General features: G+C 40.9%; 1 protein-coding gene across 1 annotated transcript in view; it reads right to left on the reverse strand.

Moving 5' to 3' along the window:
• Positions 1-7,095: 7,095 nt before the first annotated feature.
• The window catches only part of galnt9 (polypeptide N-acetylgalactosaminyltransferase 9), a 204,809-nt gene continuing 190,179 nt past the window's right edge, over positions 7,096-21,725 (reverse strand). The window contains exons 8-11 of the mRNA XM_041788115.1: positions 19,769-19,906; positions 15,573-15,668; positions 8,080-8,247; positions 7,096-7,738 (exon numbers count right to left, since the gene is read on the reverse strand). Of these exons, the coding sequence (XP_041644049.1) occupies positions 7,592-7,738; positions 8,080-8,247; positions 15,573-15,668; positions 19,769-19,906 (549 nt within the window). The 3' untranslated portion in view covers positions 7,096-7,591. The remainder of the gene's footprint in view (positions 7,739-8,079; positions 8,248-15,572; positions 15,669-19,768; positions 19,907-21,725) is intronic.

Consider the following 21,725-nt stretch of genomic DNA (forward strand, 5'->3'; position numbering starts at 1 on the left):
TTTTACTGAAGGATCATGATCAGGAGATTACAATAGAGCTTCTAAAGGTGAGTTCTAATTATTTATTTGTTTGTCTGCTGTAGTGGTTTTATCCTGGAATGGTTTACATGATCAGGATCATGAGAGTCATAGCTCTCTGGAAGTCGATGACATGCATTATAAAGTCATTTTGTGCATAATTGAAATGTTTACAATACAATAAAACATATCACGGGAAGAGCAATATAATTAGATGGTGACAGTTTCTGGTTTAGTATCACTGCAATATGCATGAGAAGGTCTCCACAAGACAAACACAACAGTGGAAAACTATCAGAGGTGGGCGTCTGTCTCAGGTAAACAAACAGACTGTGGGTAAACCCCGTTTGTATCCATGGTTCCACCAGCTCCAACAGGGCAGGTCAATAGTGCACTGGTGCAAAGTTATGGTGAGAAGTTTTATCACAGCTGCCATTATGCATGATTCAAGTGAATTCAAGTTACAGATATGTGTACAGAAATCAATAAAACCAAAGCATAATATTATGCAGTATGTCTTTGTCTTGAAGGGACGGACTGTGTATCAGGTTCCCAGAAATTGGGGACGTCTGGTTATCCTGGGTTTAGTTGCACCGTAAGCCAGTATAAACTATGGCTGCCGTCGATGCAGTGATTAGCTCAGATGTAGCTATAGCATAGCAGCAGTTTTATCAGAACTGGACCACCTCTCTTTAGTAAAGAAGAGCCAAGAGCCTCACTGTAAGCTTCTCTTGGCGAGGGAGATGTTTTTGCACTTCTCCTGACTGGCCACAGCATGAGTTTTATGACAATCAGCCTGCACCATTGGAAACTCCTGTTTCCTGTTGGGCTCATGCACTACCAGAGTTTCACATGTCTGTTTCCTGCTTTTGCCTTGTTGCTCTGATTGGCTCGTAATTAATGTGACAGACAAAATGTTCATCCATTCACCTTCTGAGAATTTTCTTTCTTTCCTTCCTTTCCCTACACTTTGTATAGGAGGTTTCCCAGATAAATGTGAAATCTATTCATGCAATGTATATGTGACTGGTCTCGCTGCTCAGCAGGCCAACCTCTGCTGCTCACCTCTTATTCTGAATTGAGGACTCATTAAAAATAACACTTCATGAAATGGGTTCACCAAACAGGAACAATGTCTTAGTTTCACTAATGAGTTTCTCTTTATGAGGGAGAAAAGCTTGTAAAAATGCCTTTTCCGATTTTGTGCTGTGAGCAATCCCAGAGTGCTTTGCGAATAGCTCACGGCGAGACCAAGAAGGCCACTATTAACAGCTTTTTTCCCTCCCAAACATCTGATGGAGTGTTTATGTTGAGCTGAATCCTCGGTTCTAAGCAGGAAGTGTTAGCAGAGATGGGCGGAGCTGAGCACTGGTGGTCTCTACTCATCATGTTGTATGTTTTTGTTTTAGCATATTTTACATACTGGGCCTTTAAAATATTTAATAAATGATTTACATGTGCCAAGTTCTGAAAAACCTTATTGCGTATTTAACAACTGAGACAAGCAGTAAGAATAAAGCAAGAGAACTGGCCACTTGCTTCAGCTAATGTTGTGCTCTGTCTTGTGCTGCATTCAAACAACAACTTACTCTGACTTCTTTTAGACTGTAATGAGACCAGTAGAGTAAAAAACCCTGAGATTCCGCTGTTTGCATTCACAAAAGCTCCTCAACCAGACAACATGCAGACATTTTCAGGAGTGTGCAAGTGTGAAAGGGGCTGTTGTTACTGTAAAGGGCAGCTTTCTGACTAAAATCATTGCTGAATGCAGTAATGATCAACAGAAAAATCTGCCCCACCTTAAAGGTCTTGAAAGCAGCTGTTTTTAAAAAGTGATACAAAGGAGCTTTGGCATACAGAAATACCTGCAGGGGTCAGTCCAGGGGAGCCTGTATCTCTGGCATTATAATTTCCCGGTTAAGACTCTTCCCTGACATTGTGGCTGTGAGACATTGCCCTGGCGGTGTGTTTGTAAACCTTGTCGGAGACCTGAATAAGATATTACCATGTGGGGGCTGGAGCCGTCTTGCTTTAGAGGACACACTGATGATTCATTGCTTATGTGAAATGATTAGAGGCAAAGAAGCATGACATGGTGGCAAGTGCAGGCAATCTCTCAGAGTAAACCAGCTGGAAACCAAATTAAAAAAGTGCCTTTGGAACATGCAGGTTGGGTAGCATGAATAACCACAATAAAAGGGACTTTTTTCATTTCCTATTGCATCCTAAAACCCCCTGTATGTCTGGGCTTTAGCACAGTGGAGAAATAGATTGGACACACAAGGAAGCCTCTTGTGAGAGCAACAAATGTGTTCAGGGTTAGACAGCATTTTTGGATTTATTTTCTACTGAATGATGTCTGTGTTGGAAGAAAGAGTCAGAAGGTTTTAGCTGTGTTGCTCTCAGTTCTTTCTAAAATGTTCTATTATGAAATGCCAGAAATGCAGAGCAAATTAGGAGAGCAAAAGGGAATCATCATTTTACATCTAGTCAGTCCAGGAAATGATGTTCCTCTGGCCTTAAGAAGTACTGCGTGGTTTTTATTGTGCTTAGTACGCTCAATTGATCAATAATTAGTGGTCAAAAGTCTTTGAAGGCACCGTTTGTTCTGCTCCCAGGGGATCCTCAATTAAAACAAAAGTAAAATATAAGGCAGAGATGAGGCACCCTGTTCCTCACATCTCAGTATCATACTGCCGTACTACAAAATTGAAAGATTTAAAGATTTTTAAGTGCTACAACCCTAAATCAAACCTATGTCGGCCGATTCAACTCCTGTCTGAGTGTAAGATCACAGAGAAATGACTTAATAAGTCTCTGTGTGTAGTTTTAAGTTTCATTTCTCTCCTTATGAGGTGTTTCATGCTGCAACTGAAAATACCACTCTTCCTAATGTGGGTGTTCACAGTAAAGTCACGTGAACAAAAAAACAGCCTTTAACTTTTATTCTTAAGAAATTTTTGCTAACATGATTATTGATTAAACTGAGCTTTAGCAGTGATACTGGCGAGTGTACAGAGCTACCGTGTTTACAGCCGCTTCTCTGACCTCAGCTACTGATGCAGCCTGCTTCTCTGAATCAGTACAGACTTAAAACTAATGAGTCATGGGTTAAACACCCTTTTACTGTTGTTTAAGCTGTTATGAAATGAATTGCTGCAGGGCTGTGCTCGAGACAAAGTGAGTTGATCCATTGAAGCACATAGATTGTGTTAAAGCCCCAGAAAGGCTGAGAGAGACACTTTGCAAAAGGAACACACTCAGGGAGTATTCACACCAGAGCTGTTTGGTCTGAACTCTAGTCCGTTTTCCCAGATAGTCCTGTTCGTTTGGAGTGGTGTGAGAGCTCAAACTCTGGCGCGGACTAAACAAGTGAACTCTGGTCTGGTTAAAAACAGCGTCTTTTGGTGCGGCTTGTTTGTGGTGTGAATGCAAAGCGGACCAACTTGTGAACCAAAAGCATTAGGCGGCACAAAGCGTAATGATTTACAGATTTATATATATGATTTAATTCATTAAATACATGTCAGTGCCTCGCTCAGCATCTGTGTAACCATAGAAACACATCATAGTCCTTCATTAACATGTTGGCTCGCCTTTTTCTTAGGCACCTACTCATTCGTCTTATTTTAAGAACCACATGCTGGACAGCTCACTGCTTCTCTGCTCATAACGGCAGAAAACAAAAGCAGAAATCACAAGACAGCATAAAACTGGTGTTGTTTCATTGTTTATGTGGGGAAAAAAAGACCAGTGGAAGGAGATGGATTTCTGGTTTTGTCTTTTTCTACATCTCCTTGTCTTCTTTGGAAGTGGGCTACAAAAAGTTATAAAGGCCAGATAAGGTAGAAAGAAGGGGTTAAAAGTGGCAAAAATGAGTTAAAAGTGGATAAAAGTTTCAAAAATGAGTGTGAACAGTGGTGAAAAGCAGTTTAGAGTGGTCAAAAAGTGGAACAATGTATTACTAGAACCCAATAATAGCTTGACAAAGCTTCAAAATGAGGGAACTGTTAGCGCCAATGCTGCTGATCCAACAGGCACACACTGATGCCATCAGTAAATTCCAACTTCACTGGGTTTTTCAGGGGCCCAGCCAATTCTGTGCACAAACTTGCCCCTGGTTCAAACCATGCAAGAATCTAAACCAGGGCAAACGTTACACCTCTACCCATCACTAGGGCAAATGTATAATCTTCTTCTGCAGAATCTGTCGCTGTTTTAGGTGGCTAGGAAAGTTGCTGCACAATGAAATTGCTGTCATTTCAGTGAGGTTCAAAATTGAAATGAGTTTTGAGGGCACAGAACACACAGTTGATGGTGGAGAGGAAACTTTGTTGTGTAACACAACGGAGTAACAGCATCCAGTAGCAGTTAATGCTTCATTATGTAGCAGTCTTTTACATAAGGTCCAGTGTTTCCATAGCAACAATAAACATGTCATGTCCGTCCCATCAGCACAGTTGGAGGCTATTGTGACAAGACATGGACTGTGACAGCGGCAAGAATAAAGGTTTTGTTTAGCATTGTGTGGTCATTTTTAAATCATAGGTATAAGGCATTTCTGTGTAAGAACTCTACATTAGCTATCTCTAAGTATTTAAACTTGTTTTTTTGTGGGTAAATTGTATAATCTGTGCTATCACAAACACGTACTCCAAATACTGCATATAAACTCAGGCAGGAGACGATGAAGAAATTGCCATGTTGTGATTAAACTCAAAATAATGGCTGTCAGTAAAAGTGCTAGATGAAAAGGGAACACTGTGGGCGTCTTTCAAACATCTTCTGATATTTAAGTGAAAAAGGTGTCAAAAGAAACTTTCAAGTCTTTCTTCCCAAACTGACACGTTTTTGGCTTGACATGAAAAAAGAGCAAGTCTAGAAGTTTCTTTCTGACTGAATAAGTGAAAAGCTTTTTTGTTGCTGCAGACCTGTTAGTGGGCGAGTTGGAAGAGTCAGCGTGCAAGGCCAGGAACCCGGCGGAGCCTTGAGGTGGTTGTAAGTACAAGCAAAACCAAAGACAGGCTATTGTTCTGGTGCTGTTATCAAGTGAGTAAACAAAGGGAACTTTTATGTAACACACAAGACAAGGAAAAAAAGTCAACACTCGACTCTTTAGAGTTTAAATTTGCGACTGTGAAAGTAGGTTTTCAGATAAGGGATAGGCTTTTTTAGCCATTTAGATAGTTGCATTGCTTTGAGTGATAATTACTCACAAAATGTATTTTATTTCCTGTAGAACAGTGTGTCAGAAAGGGGCCTCATGGACCTGTTGAACACTAGCATACATTCACAAGTCACTCCACTCCTAAAGCCTGGATCACTACAAGATAACTGTGTCCATTTTCAGCCTGACAGCAGATCAACAGCTAAAGGACCAAGAAGATGGTGGTAGATTTCTGAATGAAAAAGCAGCATTTATAACCTTTTAAAATGGAGGGTGTAGGCATGAAGGTGGTACTGACCTACAAACATGTGGGTCTGCAGGTCCATCCATCCATCCATCCATCCATCCAAGCATCCATCCATCCATCAATGCATCCATCCATGCATCCATCCATCCATCCATCCATCTGTCCATCCATTCCTCCATCCATCCATCAATGCATCCATCCATCCATCCATGCATCCATCCATGCATCCATCTGTCCATCCATCCATCCATTCATCCATCCATCCATCCATCCATCCATCCATGCATCCATCCATGCATCCATCCATCTGTCCATTCATTCCTCCATCCATCCATCCATCCAGCCATCAGTGCATTTTTTCCATCCATGCATTTTTCTATCTATCCATCCATCCATCCATGCATCCATCCATCCAACCATGCATTTTTCCATCCATCATCCATGCTTTTTTCCATGCTTTTTCCATGCATTCATCCATCCATCCATCCATCCATCCATCCATCCATCCATCCATCCATCCATCCATCCATCCATCAATCCATCCATCCATCCATCCATCCATCCATCCGTCCATCCATCCATCCATGCACCATCCATCCAACCATGCATTTTTCCATCCATCATCCATGCTTTTTTCCATGCATTTTCCATCCATCATCCATGCTTTTTTCCATGCTTTTTCCATGCATTCATCCATCCATCCATCCATCCATCCATCCATCCATCCATCCATCCATCAATCCATCCATCCATCCATCCATCCATCCATCCATCCATCCGTCCATCCATCCATCCATGCACCATCCATCCAACCATGCATTTTTCCATCCATCATCCATGCTTTTTTCCATGCTTTTTCCATGCATTCATCCATCCATCCATCCGTCCATCCATCAATCCATCCATCCATCCATCCATCCATCCATCCATCCATCCATCCATCCGTCCATCCATCAATCCATCCATCCATCCATCAATTCATCCATCCATCCATCCATCCATCCATCCATCCGTCCATCCATCAATCCATCCATCCATCCATCCATCCATCCATCCATCCATCCATCCATATAATAGTATATATGTCTGTCCATCCATCCATCCATCCATCCATCCATCCATTCATCCATCCATCCATTCTTCAGTCCATTTATCCATCCATCTGTTCCTATATCCATCTGTCCATCTCTCCATCCATGAGCCTTTTGATTCTCTATGTCCATCTATCAATCCAACATCTATCCATTTGTACTTTTGCCTTCTAATTTTTAAGTTAGAAAATAAAGAGATGTAGAGATGGCTCATCATAAAAATGATTTTATTATCCTAATTGTTATCAGAGGACGGATATCAATTTTTCACTTTTTACAATATATTACTATCATTAGACTGATTTATACATTGTTTTATATATTAATAATTCTCAAATAATTTTGTACATGCTTCTGGGACTGACATTCCCTGGTCAGATTAAGCAGAAAAAAGAGAAAAAAGGCACATGATTGCTCCCGTCCACAGTGAGCAATACAGTCCAAAGAAACTGAGGAACTGCAGGTTTGTGTGTAGGTGACCCCCCCCCCCCCCCCACGTGATGGGCAGCCCTGTCTGCAGCTTACACAAGCTGAAGCAGGGCTGAACAATAAGTCCAGAACAATTTTCCAAATCACAGCCCAAAATAATCATTCTGATGTAGCATCTGACAGCAATCTTTTCTTTTTGCTGAGAAGCACTCAGAAAAGACAGGACTCCCTCTCTCTCTTGCACACTCTCATCTTCAGAGATCTGAGGGTTTTACAGTAGAAACAAAAGTATTATGAGGATCTTGAACCGCCTTCAGGGGCTGCACTCAAGTTTCTTGTTTCTCTGTTTTATACATGTAGCTGAATGTCAGAAATGTTGGCCATTTCATACAGAGCAGCTTGCCTTAAGGTCTCTGTGAACGCACATCTCGGTGTAACACACGAATTGATCAGATTCTTCTTTAAGACTCCGAGTTAGAGAGCTCTGTGGCCTGAGGGGGAGCTCAGTGTGCGCTGCAGTCTGTGGTGTGAAATACCACACACTAACACCAGCGCTCCACGCACTGAACGGTCCACAGTTTGAGATCCAACTACGGCTTGAATCTCTGCCCAAAATGTCTCAGAGGTCGTTCTCTGGCTTCAGTGCCTCGGATGCTTAATCCAGTTTCGTATCATCCACTTCTGACCCGAGCATCTCTGGACCACCAGGCGAAGGCCGAAGTTGGCATCTTTGGACATTTCTACCTCCAAGCATCGACCCGTGTCACGGCTGATGATCGGACCGTTCTGCAACAGAGACACATACAACTGGATTTAAGTCGCATAATTATTTGAAAAAAGGTCGTTATAGTGGTAGTGGTCATGTTCATGAGTCTTTTTTTGGACCTTCGTGGCTTTATTTTAGAGACTGGAGAGTGATTAGAATCAGACACAGAGGAGAGGAGACATGAACCCTGACCCCCTGGATGAGAAAACCACTGTGTATATGGGGCATGGGGCCTTAACCCCCAGGCCACCTCATGTTTTTTTTTTTAAAGCTTCAGGATAAAAGTCACATATCCAATATCTTATTCACTCCTTTATTGAGTCTAGTTCAGTAAAAGTAAAAGTTTATGTTTTCTTCGTACCTGTGTGAAGTCCCAAAGTCTCTGAGAAGTTCTCGAAACAGCTTCACATTTTCTTAGTCTGGGTGTTCGTCCTCTGCCGTCATCGACCAGGCATTTAGTGTCAGGCAGGAAAGTGGTCGACCCCAGGGGTCCCAGCTGGAGGAGCCCCTCAGTAGAATAACGGGCAAGCTGCAACACAAAGTACAAAGTATGTTACAAAACGTGGCTCAGGTAACTGGCAGCAGTATGAGCTTCAAATTACCAACAACCAACTTTTTAGACACCAGTAAACACCCACCAACATCATGAACCCAAAATGTTATGCAGATCTGCAACTTCTAATGCCATAATCCCTTGAACTAAATACATTTCCAACAAACAAAATAGTCAAATCAAATTAATTCACAAATCCAAAAAGTTGCAAAATGAAAATAAAAAGAGAATGCAACGGTTTTTAAATCTCATAAAGACATATTTTATTCAAAATGGAACATAAAATAACATATCAGATGTTGAACTGAGATTTTTTACCATTTCATCACAAAATATTAGTTCATCTTGTTTTTAATGGATGCAACTAATCTAAAAAAAAATAGGGACAGGGCAACAAATGGCTGCAAAAGTAAGTGGTACTACTGAAAACCAGCTGGAGGAGAGTTTTCAAATAAAAAGGCTAATTGTCATCTAGTCAGTAACATGACTGGGTATAAAAGGAGCCTTTTAGAGAGGCAGAGACCCTCAGAAATAAAGATGGGAAGAGATTCACCAATCTCACCAAATCTTTCACCAAAGACTTTGAATATCCCACTATATACAGTAAATAATATCAACAAAAGGTTCAGAGAATCTGGAGAAATCTGTGTGCAAAGGACAAGATGGAAGGTCAACGTGGGATGCTTGTGATCTTCAGGCCCTCAGGTGACTGAAATAAAAACAGGCATGATTCTCTACTGGAAATCAGTGCATGGGCTCAGGTACACTTCCAGAAATCACTGTCTGTAAACAGTTGGCAATGCCATCCACAAAAGCAAGTTAACCCTTAGATTTCAAAGCTATTTTTTTCACCATCATGTCTCGTCTGGACTATTTTCTTAAAAAGCTTGTAAAACATAGGCCCAGGGGTGCACATTCAAGCTCTATACATCTTTTTTTCAGGACAACCTGGGCTTTAAGAATATATCTACAACAGAAATGTCACTTTAATTATGAAAAAGTTATGACTCTGAAGACAAAATAAAAAAAACCAAATCGGAATTTGAAACTCAAAGATTTTCATTAATAACACTCAGTAAACAATTGTGACAAAGCATTTTCTCTGCATAGACTTGTTCTCCCATCTCTCCGGGACAAAACAGTGAAAAAATAAACACTCTGTGACGAACAGATTTCAAAATTTCTAGATAAATACAAGACAAAGTCCATGCGTTTTTTTGCAGTTAGATTCATTTGTACTGTTCCTTTGAGCAGTAGAGAAGCAACTGGTCGACTACAACTCCCACAATGCTTTGCATCTAAATGTTGCCGTCAACAAATATGTGCTGCTGGAGCTCTGAGGGTTAAAGCTGTATCATGCAAAGACGAAGCCACATGTGAACACGATCCAGAAACATCGTCGTCCTCTCTTGGCCAAAGCTCGTTTAAAATGGACTGAGGCAAAAATGTTCTGTGGTCAGAGGATGGAAATTTTGAATTATTTTTGGAAACCACTGACGGCGTGTCCTGCAGACTAAAGAGGAGAGGGACAATCCAGCATGTTATCAATACACAGTTCAAATGCCTGAATCTCTGATGGTATATGGTTGCATTAGTGCCTATGACCTTGCAAGACATACGACTCAGGGAAAACCTTGCACATTTCTGACTATCTTACCACCTAGCTAAAATCTGACATAGCCCTTGTGCTGGACAGTAGACTTTTCTTTAAACATATTTAAGTGAAATGTAAAAGCTGTTTCCACTAAAATGACATATTTCTATGCCACAGTATCTAAAGGAGAAAAACAAATTATAACAAATTATGTAGAATATCTCGACTAATTTTTGGGGTAAATTTGTAGTAACTGTGTGCCATAAACAATTTCATATTACTTTCCTGATTAATAAATGCAAGACTGTTTTCCTTCTAAAATGTCATTTTGTGGGATATTTCCATGTGCAGCTCTGCACAGAAACCACGGTGAAGTGCTCATTAATGCTACAACATTCCCCCTAACCAAAACTTGATCCTTCACTGTTTAATCCCGCACATGAAAGGCTCTGTCAGATAAGTATCTATTACGCAAGGATACAGTAGAGATAGCATTCATTATTTATGGCAGTGATCCTCTCTGAAAAATGAGATGCCAAAGATAGGGAGGTCTTTAGCGCGACAGCAGCCCTGCTTTTAGAGGGACGCACATTCATGACTGTCCTGAATCACACAAAAAGATACAGAGTTGATACGGAGTTGAAGACTCTGTAAACTGAAGGCAGTTTGTGATGTTATTCACAGAGCTGGAAGAATCTGTGTAACAGAACAGCTCTGAAAATAGGAAGCTAAAATAAATCTACTGATGGAAAAACATGCTTTGGCCCTCAGGAATTTTTAAGGAAAGATTTGTTTTGAAGAAACATCATTTTCTTTCTTGAAAGAGACAGTATAAAATAAAAACAACTATTTTGTACGTTTTACATACATTATATGGACAAAAGTATTCAGCTGCCTGACCATTACACCAACAGGGACTGTAATGACACTACAGTCAAACACGTGTCCTGTGACATGGTCCCCCTTTGCAGCTATAACAGCCTCCACTCTTCTAGGCCTGTTTTTCTGTACCCATTCATTCAGTCAGTCAGGCACTGATGTTAGACTAGAAGGCCTGGCTTGTACTCTCTGTTCAAGGTCATCCCTAAGGTGCTCATTGGGATTGAGGTCAGGGCTCTGTGCAGGCCAGTCAAGTTCTTCCACTCTGAACTCATCTAACCAGTTTTTATAGTCCTTACTTTGTGCACTGGGGCACAGTCATGTTGGTACAGACAAGGGCCTTGCCCAATCTGTTGCCATAAAGTTGGAAGCAAAATGCTGTCCAAAATGTGCAAAATGCTGCGCGTCGGATGGTTCAGGCCTCCACGTCCATTAATCCCTAATAATTGGACACCTCGAAAGGCATTTACCCACTTATACCATGGCCACTTGCCATGAAAAAGAATTAATAAAATTAATAATTTATCATTTTATACATTTGGCAGGTAAAAAAAAGGAACAATTCCTTTTCCCTAGCAATGCCTGAAGGCTTGACTAATAACTGGAATAATCATTCCAATCCCATAACGTAAACATTATTCAGCACTCCAGTAAATAGGACGGGCCATAGATACAAAATCACAACGAAGCAGAAAAAATAGTCAGCTCAGCGCACTTTCTGAACGGATTTATCAATGAAAGGGCATGAAGACGAGTGAGATGGAGCGTCATCTGTGATCAGACTATAAACCTTTAAGTTTACATGGACAGTCATCTGACAGATTCGTTTTAGCAGACAGCTCTGTTTGAAGAAACAGAATAATACCTCCTTCTGCACCACGAGGTCACGGAGGTGAAACAGAGCTGTCCACGCTCTGCAGGTCTCTGTCAGAGACACGTCAATATGGCCAGATACTATCATGCCGGTTCATCAGAGGGTTTCCTTTGGCTCCACAAAGAGATAATGGCTTCTTTTGTTTTGTTTCATGTTATTTAAATCTTCTGACAATACTTTATAGCAGTTAGAACTGGAGGGAAGAAAGGTTTTTTTGCGAAACTCACCTCTCAGTGTTAAGGTGAGCCTGGAAACAAGACGTACGCTGGAAACGCTACTGATCTTAATCCCGGAGTCTGCCATTATATTCATGTCAGTTAAGTGACGGTTGATGCCGGTCCGCAGGCTCCTTTGGCTAGCAGCACTGTACTCCCTGCTTGGAAAATATGACCACCTCAGGTTGCTATGGTTACTCCTATCATCTAAAGGCTGCTGTGCATTAATTTGGAACAGTGTAATGATTTTTTGACAGAATTACTTGAGAATGTCGATAGGTGTCCGTATATAAGAAGTTAATGGACACCAATGGAATTTCCAGAGCCAATCAGAATCGAGTAAGACCATGGTACAACTATCTTTATTTTCTTTAGCATTATTAAATATAATACAGTCTTATAGTTGCCTGTTAAAGATAATTTGCACTATGTGATAGCATGAAGCTAACAAACTACTCTATGTCCTCGTGTATCTACAGGAACTGTGCCCACCTCAGACCATAATAGACCAGCTTCAACAGGATGTGACCTAGTCTGAATGGAGAATGAAAAAGTAGAGCTACAGAATTTGAGGTTTGGCTTCTTGATAAAAAGCAGCAACAGGTGGTTCTTTATGCAACACTGTGCCCTAAAGAGACTCTCAAAATAAGTAGAAAAATAATGAAGCACCACCTGCCGTGTCATATAAAGTTCATTGGAACTAGTTGGGACTTTTGTGAACAATCTAATGAGATTTGCTTTCTTATCAGATATCATATAAATAGATTTCAAACTTTGCAGAAGACGTGATTCTTTAACTTGTTCAGTTTTCTCAGTGTGGCAGCCTGAAGGTTGTTTCTACATGCGCTTTGAGCAAAACTTGTATTTGGAGTTGCTGTTTTGAGTCTTTCAGGGTTATAACACAATAAGCAGATTTATCCATGGGGTAAACTATGGCTGGGCACAAGAAAGCCTCCCCATAATCCCCACTAATACCTGTTTACAGCTCCGTCTGGCAGTCTTTTATATACTAATACATTTAAAATGGGACCATAGCAAATAATTAATGCAAGGAAATGATTCTGCCAAGCCAATTAACCTGTGCCTCATGAAGCAACATGAGACGCTCCGTTGCTTTTCTGGCATCGTGAAAGTTTTGCAGCCGTCGTTTGGAGGTCGAGTTAATCACAAGTTTCATAATTGGCTCATTACCAGTGCAGCGTTGTGACCATGTCAGTGTGAGATAGAGTGTTTGTACACTGTGTCAAGCTGTAATCTTCACATTTCTACCTTTCCTGTGCCTTTCTCCACCAGGAAGTTTTAAATAAGTTTATCTTAAGAAGGCCACAGGCAGGAAGTGGCACCATCAGCATCATCTTCTTATGAGACTGCGATCTAACAAGGGAGTCTGAGTTCGCAAACAAAGAGACGACTTTAGAGGACCTTAAGAGGTACATGCAGTGCAGAAAAGGTCCAGTAACACCAGGCACACAAATGCGTAACACATAGTTGGGATTCCTCATGAGGGGAAAGACAGGGTTTGATTTTTATACTCCTACAAAGCAGCGTGAGGAATGTGCTTGGTATTAATGAGATCTACATAACAAGTAGATGAGAATGGATCTTTGCAGAGACGTCACCATAACGGCGTCACTCACTGCTGTGGAGGGCAGCGCTGTTGTTAATATGAGCCGACTATGGATTCTAGCTGACAAGTTCTCCGTGTATTTAGTGGCACTAAAAGTCAGAGAGAGTAGCATAATGGAATCAGACTTCTAAACACAGACGTCAGTGACTCTGTCAAATGAAGCAATTTATTTTGAGGGCACTCAAACAGATGCTCTCGTAAAGAGAGGCCTAAAACAGGCATTTTCTCTGAATATGCAGGCAGTGATCTTAAAGTATACTAAAGCCTTGATACCTATGTTGTTGTCCTCGCTGATACCTGTGCTTAGTGTTTCCTTAAAATAAAACTGACTACACAGAGATGCATTAGCAGGAACTCACTGGTTAAGAACAGGATAAAAAGTCAGCTGTAAACAAGGTCATGTTTCAAACCATAATACTGATGTTTTCTAAAATGCATTTTGCACCCTCGAAGCTTTGTGCATTTTGTGTTGATCAAATGTTAAAAAGACCATTTAAGACAATTTGAATTCCAGTTGGTATCGCTACAAAATGTGGGCAATTGAAGGGGGTTGAATACTTACTCAAGGCACTGTATGTGAGTATGAGCAATGATGCAGGTTTCACAGTGAGAGCATCTCACTTGTTTAAAGAACAAAACAGAGTTATTCTGGTTGATAATAAATTTAACAAAAAAGGATGAATTGATCAAAAAAAAAAAAAAAAAAAAGCTGCAAAAATCACAGTGTCCCTGAAAATTAAATCTGGCTCCGCTCCCAGTCATGTCGGTCATCAGTGTAATGAAAAAGATAAAAACACAAATTCATCTCCATTTGTTTGTTTCCCCTGGTGATCAGGATTAAAAGAGTTGTTGAAGCTTTACATTCCTGGACCCCACTGAGCTCTCACTGGAGAAGGAAAGGAGAGGCTGCTGAGCTGCTGGCCTCCCTCATGTGACAAATAATGAACGTGTCACTCGCCAGGAAGAGGAGCCGTTATGCATTAGCATTTGCATGATTTGTTTTCAGGATAATATATTTGTTTCACAGCATGAAAAGAAAACAGAGACACAACAACAGGACAGCGTCTCTTCCACCCACAGAGCCATTTGTTCTGCTATTAAATCAACCTAATTTTTATGCTGGGCACACTTGCTGTTTTCTGGGGTTTTTTAAGGACTTTGGCTGCATATTCATAAAACTACATGCACTTTCACCTTGGAGTGGTCTGGTTTTCTAGTATTTCCCTCTAAGCAGCTCAAACTGAGCAGATGGAGCTCTCTAAATTATTCTTTGTGAAATCAGCCATGTAGGGTTTCTTTCACATGAGTTGATTTCTGCTGGTGAGATTTCTGGTATAAGAAAATATAAAAATACTGGTTTTCCTTTGATTTGGAATATCTATTTTTGATATAAAAGCATAAATCTATGACTAATTATTGTAAATGAGAAGAAGTAAATTTCCAGAAACAGAGACGCTGGGGATTAAAAAAGACTGATGCTAGAAAAGTGCTTCTGGAGAGGAAAAACTTTGTGAAACTTTGTAGAAAATACACCCAGCTGCATGAATAAGTATTTGTGAACACTGGTTTGTAGTGATCTTTGACTGAATTTAAAATATGCACCTGTTGTGAAGTTTTTCTGCTCTCTTTTAATGGTTACAACAACGCTCATCACAGAAATCAGCTGTTGTCGCCTAATAACTGGATTAGAAATGTGTGGTAATACAATGATCCAATATCCAGATGTATTTGAAAACAGTCGTTGGGATTGCTTTCATTTGTGTTATGAAGACAGTGCTATCTGATGGGTGACTAAAATAAATATTATAAGATAAATATTATTTTAACCATAAAAGGCCCAGAAAATGTCCTGAGTTAATGCTTTTGCACATTTTTCCACAATACTTAGAGCTTTTAATATATGGCAGTTATTTACATTTTACTACATGTTAAGAGTGTTTTAACAGTTGAAAATGAAGCAATACAAAAAAGTTCTGATAAAACAGTCGTGTAATTATGGTAATGCAAAGCGTGCTTCAACAGCACATCGGTGGAGAAATGCTAGGTTTTAAAGGGTTAAAATATGCAAAGCCATGAACTTGGACCAAAAAGAGTTGACAAGTGTGCTCTGACCTGAGAGGACATGCCGTGGCAGGGGTAAAGAATGGCTTTGTCATCGTCCTCAGAGCCCTGATCCAGACAGTATCCGCTGGCTTTACTGTTCCTCACCTGAGAGAAAGCACAAAGGTTCATAAAGGTTAGCTTTTTTAAAAAGAGAACACTGCTTTTGTCACATGATGGTCTTGAAGAGTGTCTGTGGTATTGCAGACCATGGTGGTATAATCCATTTTTAAAAACAGTGATTTTTGTCACAGGGTTAAAGAGGCTTCAGCCAAACTCTTCAGAGGTCACTAAAGTTCTGTTTGTGGTTTTCACTGACAGGATCTCTGGAGGGGTGTTCGAATTGGGGACATCATATTTGCATCTTTGCTTCTTGCAGTTGTGTCTGTTGACTTTATCATTCCCTGACTTCTACCAGGCACTGTGGCAGTTTGAAGCAAAGAGTGGAAAGGAGGTCAAGAGCTTTACTCACAGGGAAACTATTGATGTTGTTCCCTTCAGGTTTTTGTGAGTGACCACCTACAGAAGGGGTTCAAGCATCTCAAATATTTCTAGACTTAATCTCGATGATGATGGCTTACAGTTCACACAAATAAAAAGTCAACCATCTCAAAATATCAGAAAATCGTGGAAAAATCTAAGTTTTCCTGAGCATTTATTCTCTTACTATTGTTTGGTACACACAACCACAATCAGGGAGAAGACTGCTGACTTGACTCTAGTCCAGAAAGCAATCACTGACACCCTTCACAAGGATGGTAAGCCACAGAAGGTCACTGCTGAAAGGGCGGGCTGTTCTCAGAGGCTGTATCAAAAAAGATTCATGTAAAGTTGGCTGGAAGAGAGAAGTGTGAAAGAAAAGGTGCACAATGAAAAAAGACTGAGCTTAATCTTCAGAGGATTCTGGAGTTGGCACCAACTCTGCCGACATTCATGGTTAGACTTTTATCAAACCTTGCTTCTGAAAGTGTTTAATTCCTCTCTACATGTTTAATCGTCTCTTACTCATCATCTTATTTCATCATGCACAGGCAAGTCTCTGTTCTGGCTCTACTTTGCCTCCAGGCCTTGCTGTGCGTTCAGCACGAACTCAGGCTCTCTGTGATTTGAATGTGCACAGCTTCATTTCCAGGTTGTGACAAATTTATCACACGCTGTTGTCAGGAAGGTTCCACTCGGCTGGTCTGGTCAGTGCGGCCTAGCACGCCGCTGATGCTCGGTGACAGATGAGACTCACTTCCCCTGAGGCGGCTCTGTTGCAACACAAGGCTTGTCGACAGATCTGAAATAGTGCCACTTAAGCGGCTGCCGCTCCAAGGAATCCATTAGCCGCGTGCCTGAGCCAAAACAGGCGGCCAGAGACAAAGGGCGGACGGAGCAAATTCACACAGCTCTGATGAATCCAGAGTTTAATTTTGATGTATTCCGACTTTGCATTTGCAGAGCATATTGATTTTTCTCTGTTTTCCATTCTTAAAATTGATATGGCAAAAAATGGCTCCCTGCAAACCTCCAAATAGCGTCTGAGGCTGGAGTGCATTCAATTCTTCAACCTGTCATAATCCTGTTTTCTTTCCCCACTGAACTGAGCACGCTGCCAAGCCCAAAACAATCAAGTCAGAATGGAAACTAATAAGTGCTTAATTAAAACTCATTCTGAGGAAATTACAGCTAATCTTGTGTGGTGATGCATTACTATAGCAACGAGGTACAGTTACCTTAGATGGCTGCAGGGAAGTCAAATCATTTTATTAATTAAGTGTAGTCTTTGATTATGGAGCCTGTCACTGTGGTAGCTTACTGCTTATCTGCAGATACTATTTGTGTTTGACAGCTTTTTACTAATGAAGATTTTTTTTAACGAACTAAAGAAGACATCAGCTGGAAGCTTTCTGTGCCAGTTACAGCGTGTGTTCACCCCTGTTTATGTTTGACCCTTTTACTGATTTTATGAATCAATCATGGCCAGTGTGATTTGGCTTCTTTGACAAAAGAAAATTGTAAACAAAGCCTTTATGCCAAAGTGACAACAGATTTTTAAAAAGTAATGCCAATTCAATGAAAATAGTATTTTGTAGAGTCACCTTTAGGCAGCACTGAGTCTGTGTGGATTGCTCTCAATCAGGCTTGCACATCTGAACACTGAAATTTCTCTCTATTCTTCTTAGCAAAACTGCTCAAGCTCTGTCAGGTTGCAGGGGGATCAGGCATGAACAGCCTTTTCAAGTCCAGCCACAGATTCTCTATTGGACTGAGATGTGAGCTGAGCCTTGACCGCTCCAGAACATTCACCTTGTTGTCTTTAAAGGGGACTTATTTTATCTTTTTAAGACAAGTTTATATCGTTCTCAGAGGTCTCCAAAAGATGCATGTGAAGTCTGTTGCTGAAAAAAACACTTTAGTGTAGGATTTTTGCATGTCTAAAAACCCTTCTGTTTCAGCCCTTCTCAGAACAAGCTGTTTCTGTGTCTGTGGCTTTAAATGTTACTGAGCTCTCTGACTCCACCCCTGACCACACCCTCTCAGGATGGATGTGGCTCTCCTGATGTTACAGACATTTTTTTTAAAGGTTTATTGGGCATTTTTGTGCATTTATTTGATAGAGGAGGAGAGTGGATAGAGTTGGGAAAAGGGATGAGAACGAGGGAGAGACATGCAGTAAAGGGCCACAGGCCAGATTCGAACCCGGGCCGTCCGCGTACATGGGGCGTGCCTTAACCACTCGGTCACCTGTGCCCCGTTACAGACACTTTTATCCAAAGTTTAGGACCTGACTGGGATTTGATCCACTAACCTTCCACACCATAGTCAGCAGGGTAACCCACTGAGCCATCCAGCATCTCAGCTGGAGGACCAGTAGAGGAGGGCGGATTTTTCCTCCTAGTGGGGAGGGCCAACCAAACCTGGGGGCGGATGCTTACTCCCCATGTGGGGTCATAGGGATAAAATCTGAGAACGGCTTGTTTTAGCACATATTTTCTGAAAGGTGGAGAAAGAAAGGGTGGAAGGGAATGGATTTTTCTGGTACTTAAGGGGATTGTGGACAGGCCAGGGGGACATATTTCTGTTAGAAAAGCCCAAAAAAAACGATTTTTGCAAATATGTCCCCTTTCAACCTTTTCTGTGAAAGTTTCCTGTAGGCTTCAGGTCATTGTCTTGCCAGAAATTAAATCTTCTCCCAAGCCGTAGTTCCCAGGGCCAGTTGCTAAGAAGCATTCCCACGGCATGATGCTGCCACCACTGTGCTTCACAGTGGGGATGGTTTGTTTGTGGTGATGGCCAAAAAGCACCAATTTGGCCTTATTAGACCACTGAACTTTCTTCAACTTGACCATGGAGTCTCCTGCATGCACTGTGGTGAACTCTAGTCCAGAATTAATGTGTTTTCTTCAACAGTGGCTTTCTCTTTGCTACTCTCATATAAAGCTATGGCTGGTTAAGAACCCAAGCAACAGTTGTTGTATGCAGAGTCTCTCCCAGCTCAGCTGCTGAAGCTTGTTACTCCTACAGAGTAGTCATCTTAGTTGCATCTCTCACTGGCCTTTTATCTGAGCTGCTTGGAGTGTTCCTTTGTCATTTTAGTGTAATGGTAGCAAGGAATACTGGACCTTCCAGATATGGGTGTCTTTATGCTAAAATCTATAAATTTCATTAATGTACTCAGTTGATCCTCATTTCACTGACTGTGAGACTTCTTGCATACTTGCACACATTGGGCTGGGCTTACATAGTATATTTTACATTACTTTTTAATAAACTGTAATGGGCTGTGATTTATTTATCAAATCAACAAAAGCTATCCAGGGGGTGAAGACTTTTTTAGGTACTGTATAGGGGCATTTTCTCTAAATGACACCTTTTTTCAGCTGTTGCATTAAACGCCAGCTCATTTGTATGGTCATATACACATGTTTTATAACTCACAATTGGACCTTGTCCCAAGATGATTTCTACACCCAAATGTGTGCAGGTTTCAACACCAGAATGATAAATGAGGACCATTGTGAGGTGCATTTGTGAAGAGCCAAGTAAAGCAGATTTCAGGGGCAGTCTGTCCTTAGATTTTCAATGCCTTTTAAGAGTACATGAAAAACATCTTTACTATTTGGTTTCTCCTTGAACTACAGCTCTGAAATAATAATACACACCATGAAACAGCACAAAAAATCTGCAGAAATTGTGCAAGAAAGTGAGACTTTTTTCCTCACCTCTCCGTATGTGATGGTGTTGTTGTAGATCCTCATCTCTGGGTAGACATGTTCAAGGTACCAGCGAAAACTCCGACATTGCAGCCTCTTCCTTAAGGCCAAACGCTCCGAGACATCCCCGAAATCTACCCCTGGGTTCTGTCAACATTTAGTACAAAAACAAAGATGAAAAAAGAGAAACTCTTAGCCAGGGGGCACTTTACTTAAGAACCAAGTGAGAGTACTAGTGCTGGAGGAGTGAGAGACAGAGAAGTGTTGAGGTGCAGAGAGGGAGCATGAAGCATTTAGTGAAGAGATGGATAGATGCTTCCGTCATGTGGGACCTTCATTGTTCTTTCATTAGGCATGATCTGTGCTGAGCAAATTCTAATCAGCTGCTTAATTATGAGCCCTCACGGCCCTGTCTGCAGCATAGAGGTAGCTTCCCAGATTGATTAGGGGGTTGCCTTTAAGCTGCACTGTCTGGCACTGTGGTCTGATCTTGATGCATGCACACACAGAAACGCACACACATCTCAAATCAGTATGTGCATATAGAGGGCACTGTTTATGCGCATGAATATGTAAATAAACATGGATCCTGTATCGTCAAGGAAGATTTAAACCACATGCATATAAAATGCCCACAGGTAGGAATTGATTTTAAGGCATGCAAATACACAGGCACTGGAGCGGGGCAGTGGCAGGGATCCACAGAAGTGACACCATTCACCCCCCCCCGGCTGCCCTATTATTAGGGTTTGGTATTGTTTGTTTATTTTCTGATACTGGTGCTAAATCGATACCTTTTATACGGTGCTGGTGCCTAAATGGGGCCTGAATCCATACTTCTGGGAGAAAAAAAGTGTGTACGAAATCAGCAGGAGAATTAAAACTGTCTGGTTATTGTAAATGTTTGCAGAAATATCTTCATAAGTTGCCAGTTAAACATGGGATAAGACAGGAAACCTGATTAACTTCCAACGCATTTTCTTGCCTGTCATTTGAGGTGGCAGAGTATCGAAATGAAGTCGATATCTGTGTTGTAATCCAGTCTGGTAGGTATCGTATGTGCTGGTACCAGTACCATGTCGGCAGTGTTTTCAAGACCACACTATCAGAAACCAAGACTTGCCCGAGACCAAAGTGCACAGAGACCAAGACAAGACCAAGACTTTTGGGGATTGAAACCGAGTCAAAACCGAGACCGGGCAAGCTGAGACCAAGACCAAGACCATAAAAATCAATTTTAAAAAACTATGACAAGGTTGACAGTTAATGAACATTCTCTCTTTAATTTTAGTTTTCTTTTTAATAAATTTGACAGATAAAAACAAGGTGTATGCCACTCTTTCAAAGCAAAACATGCAAAAATCTCAAATCCTAACAAATTTGTTCAACTAACTTCTTCTACAAAAATAAATCCTTGTATGTATTTAAAAGCCACTGACAAGCAGCAAGGCATTTTTTTTAATATCTGAAAATGAGATATCTATCTAGATTTATAAAATGAATGAGGCCTAAAGTAATTGTTTAGAGGCTTTTCTGACTAGAAATAAGATGTCTGAGTTTTTGCAGGTAAAGCTATTTGTTTTTTTTTTTAGCAGGAGCTTCTCCTTATTATCACATTAATGAAGTCAAAGAATAGCAGATCAGTCTTGACCAGTCTTGATGGAAAATCTCAGTCCAACACTGAGACAAGACAGAGTAAAAATGCTCTTAAGTCAGAGAGAAGACCAATACATTCAAAATGTGGTCTTGAGACCAGTCCCAAGTCCAAGACCATTTTTGAGTACTACAACACTACATGTCGGTACCAGATTTCAATACTTACCCCTACCTGATATTTTTAATATTTGACCATTCTTGGTTAACCTTGCAAAGCAGATGGACACTTCCTTTTCCTTGTTTCTCTGGCGAATCCATCTTGCAAAGCTCCCATCTGAACCGTTTGGGACCGGTTAGAAAGTGACCGGAC

Source organism: Cheilinus undulatus, linkage group 5 (genome assembly GCF_018320785.1).
Source record: "Cheilinus undulatus linkage group 5, ASM1832078v1, whole genome shotgun sequence".
Classification (NCBI taxonomy): Eukaryota; Metazoa; Chordata; class Actinopteri; order Labriformes; family Labridae; genus Cheilinus; species Cheilinus undulatus.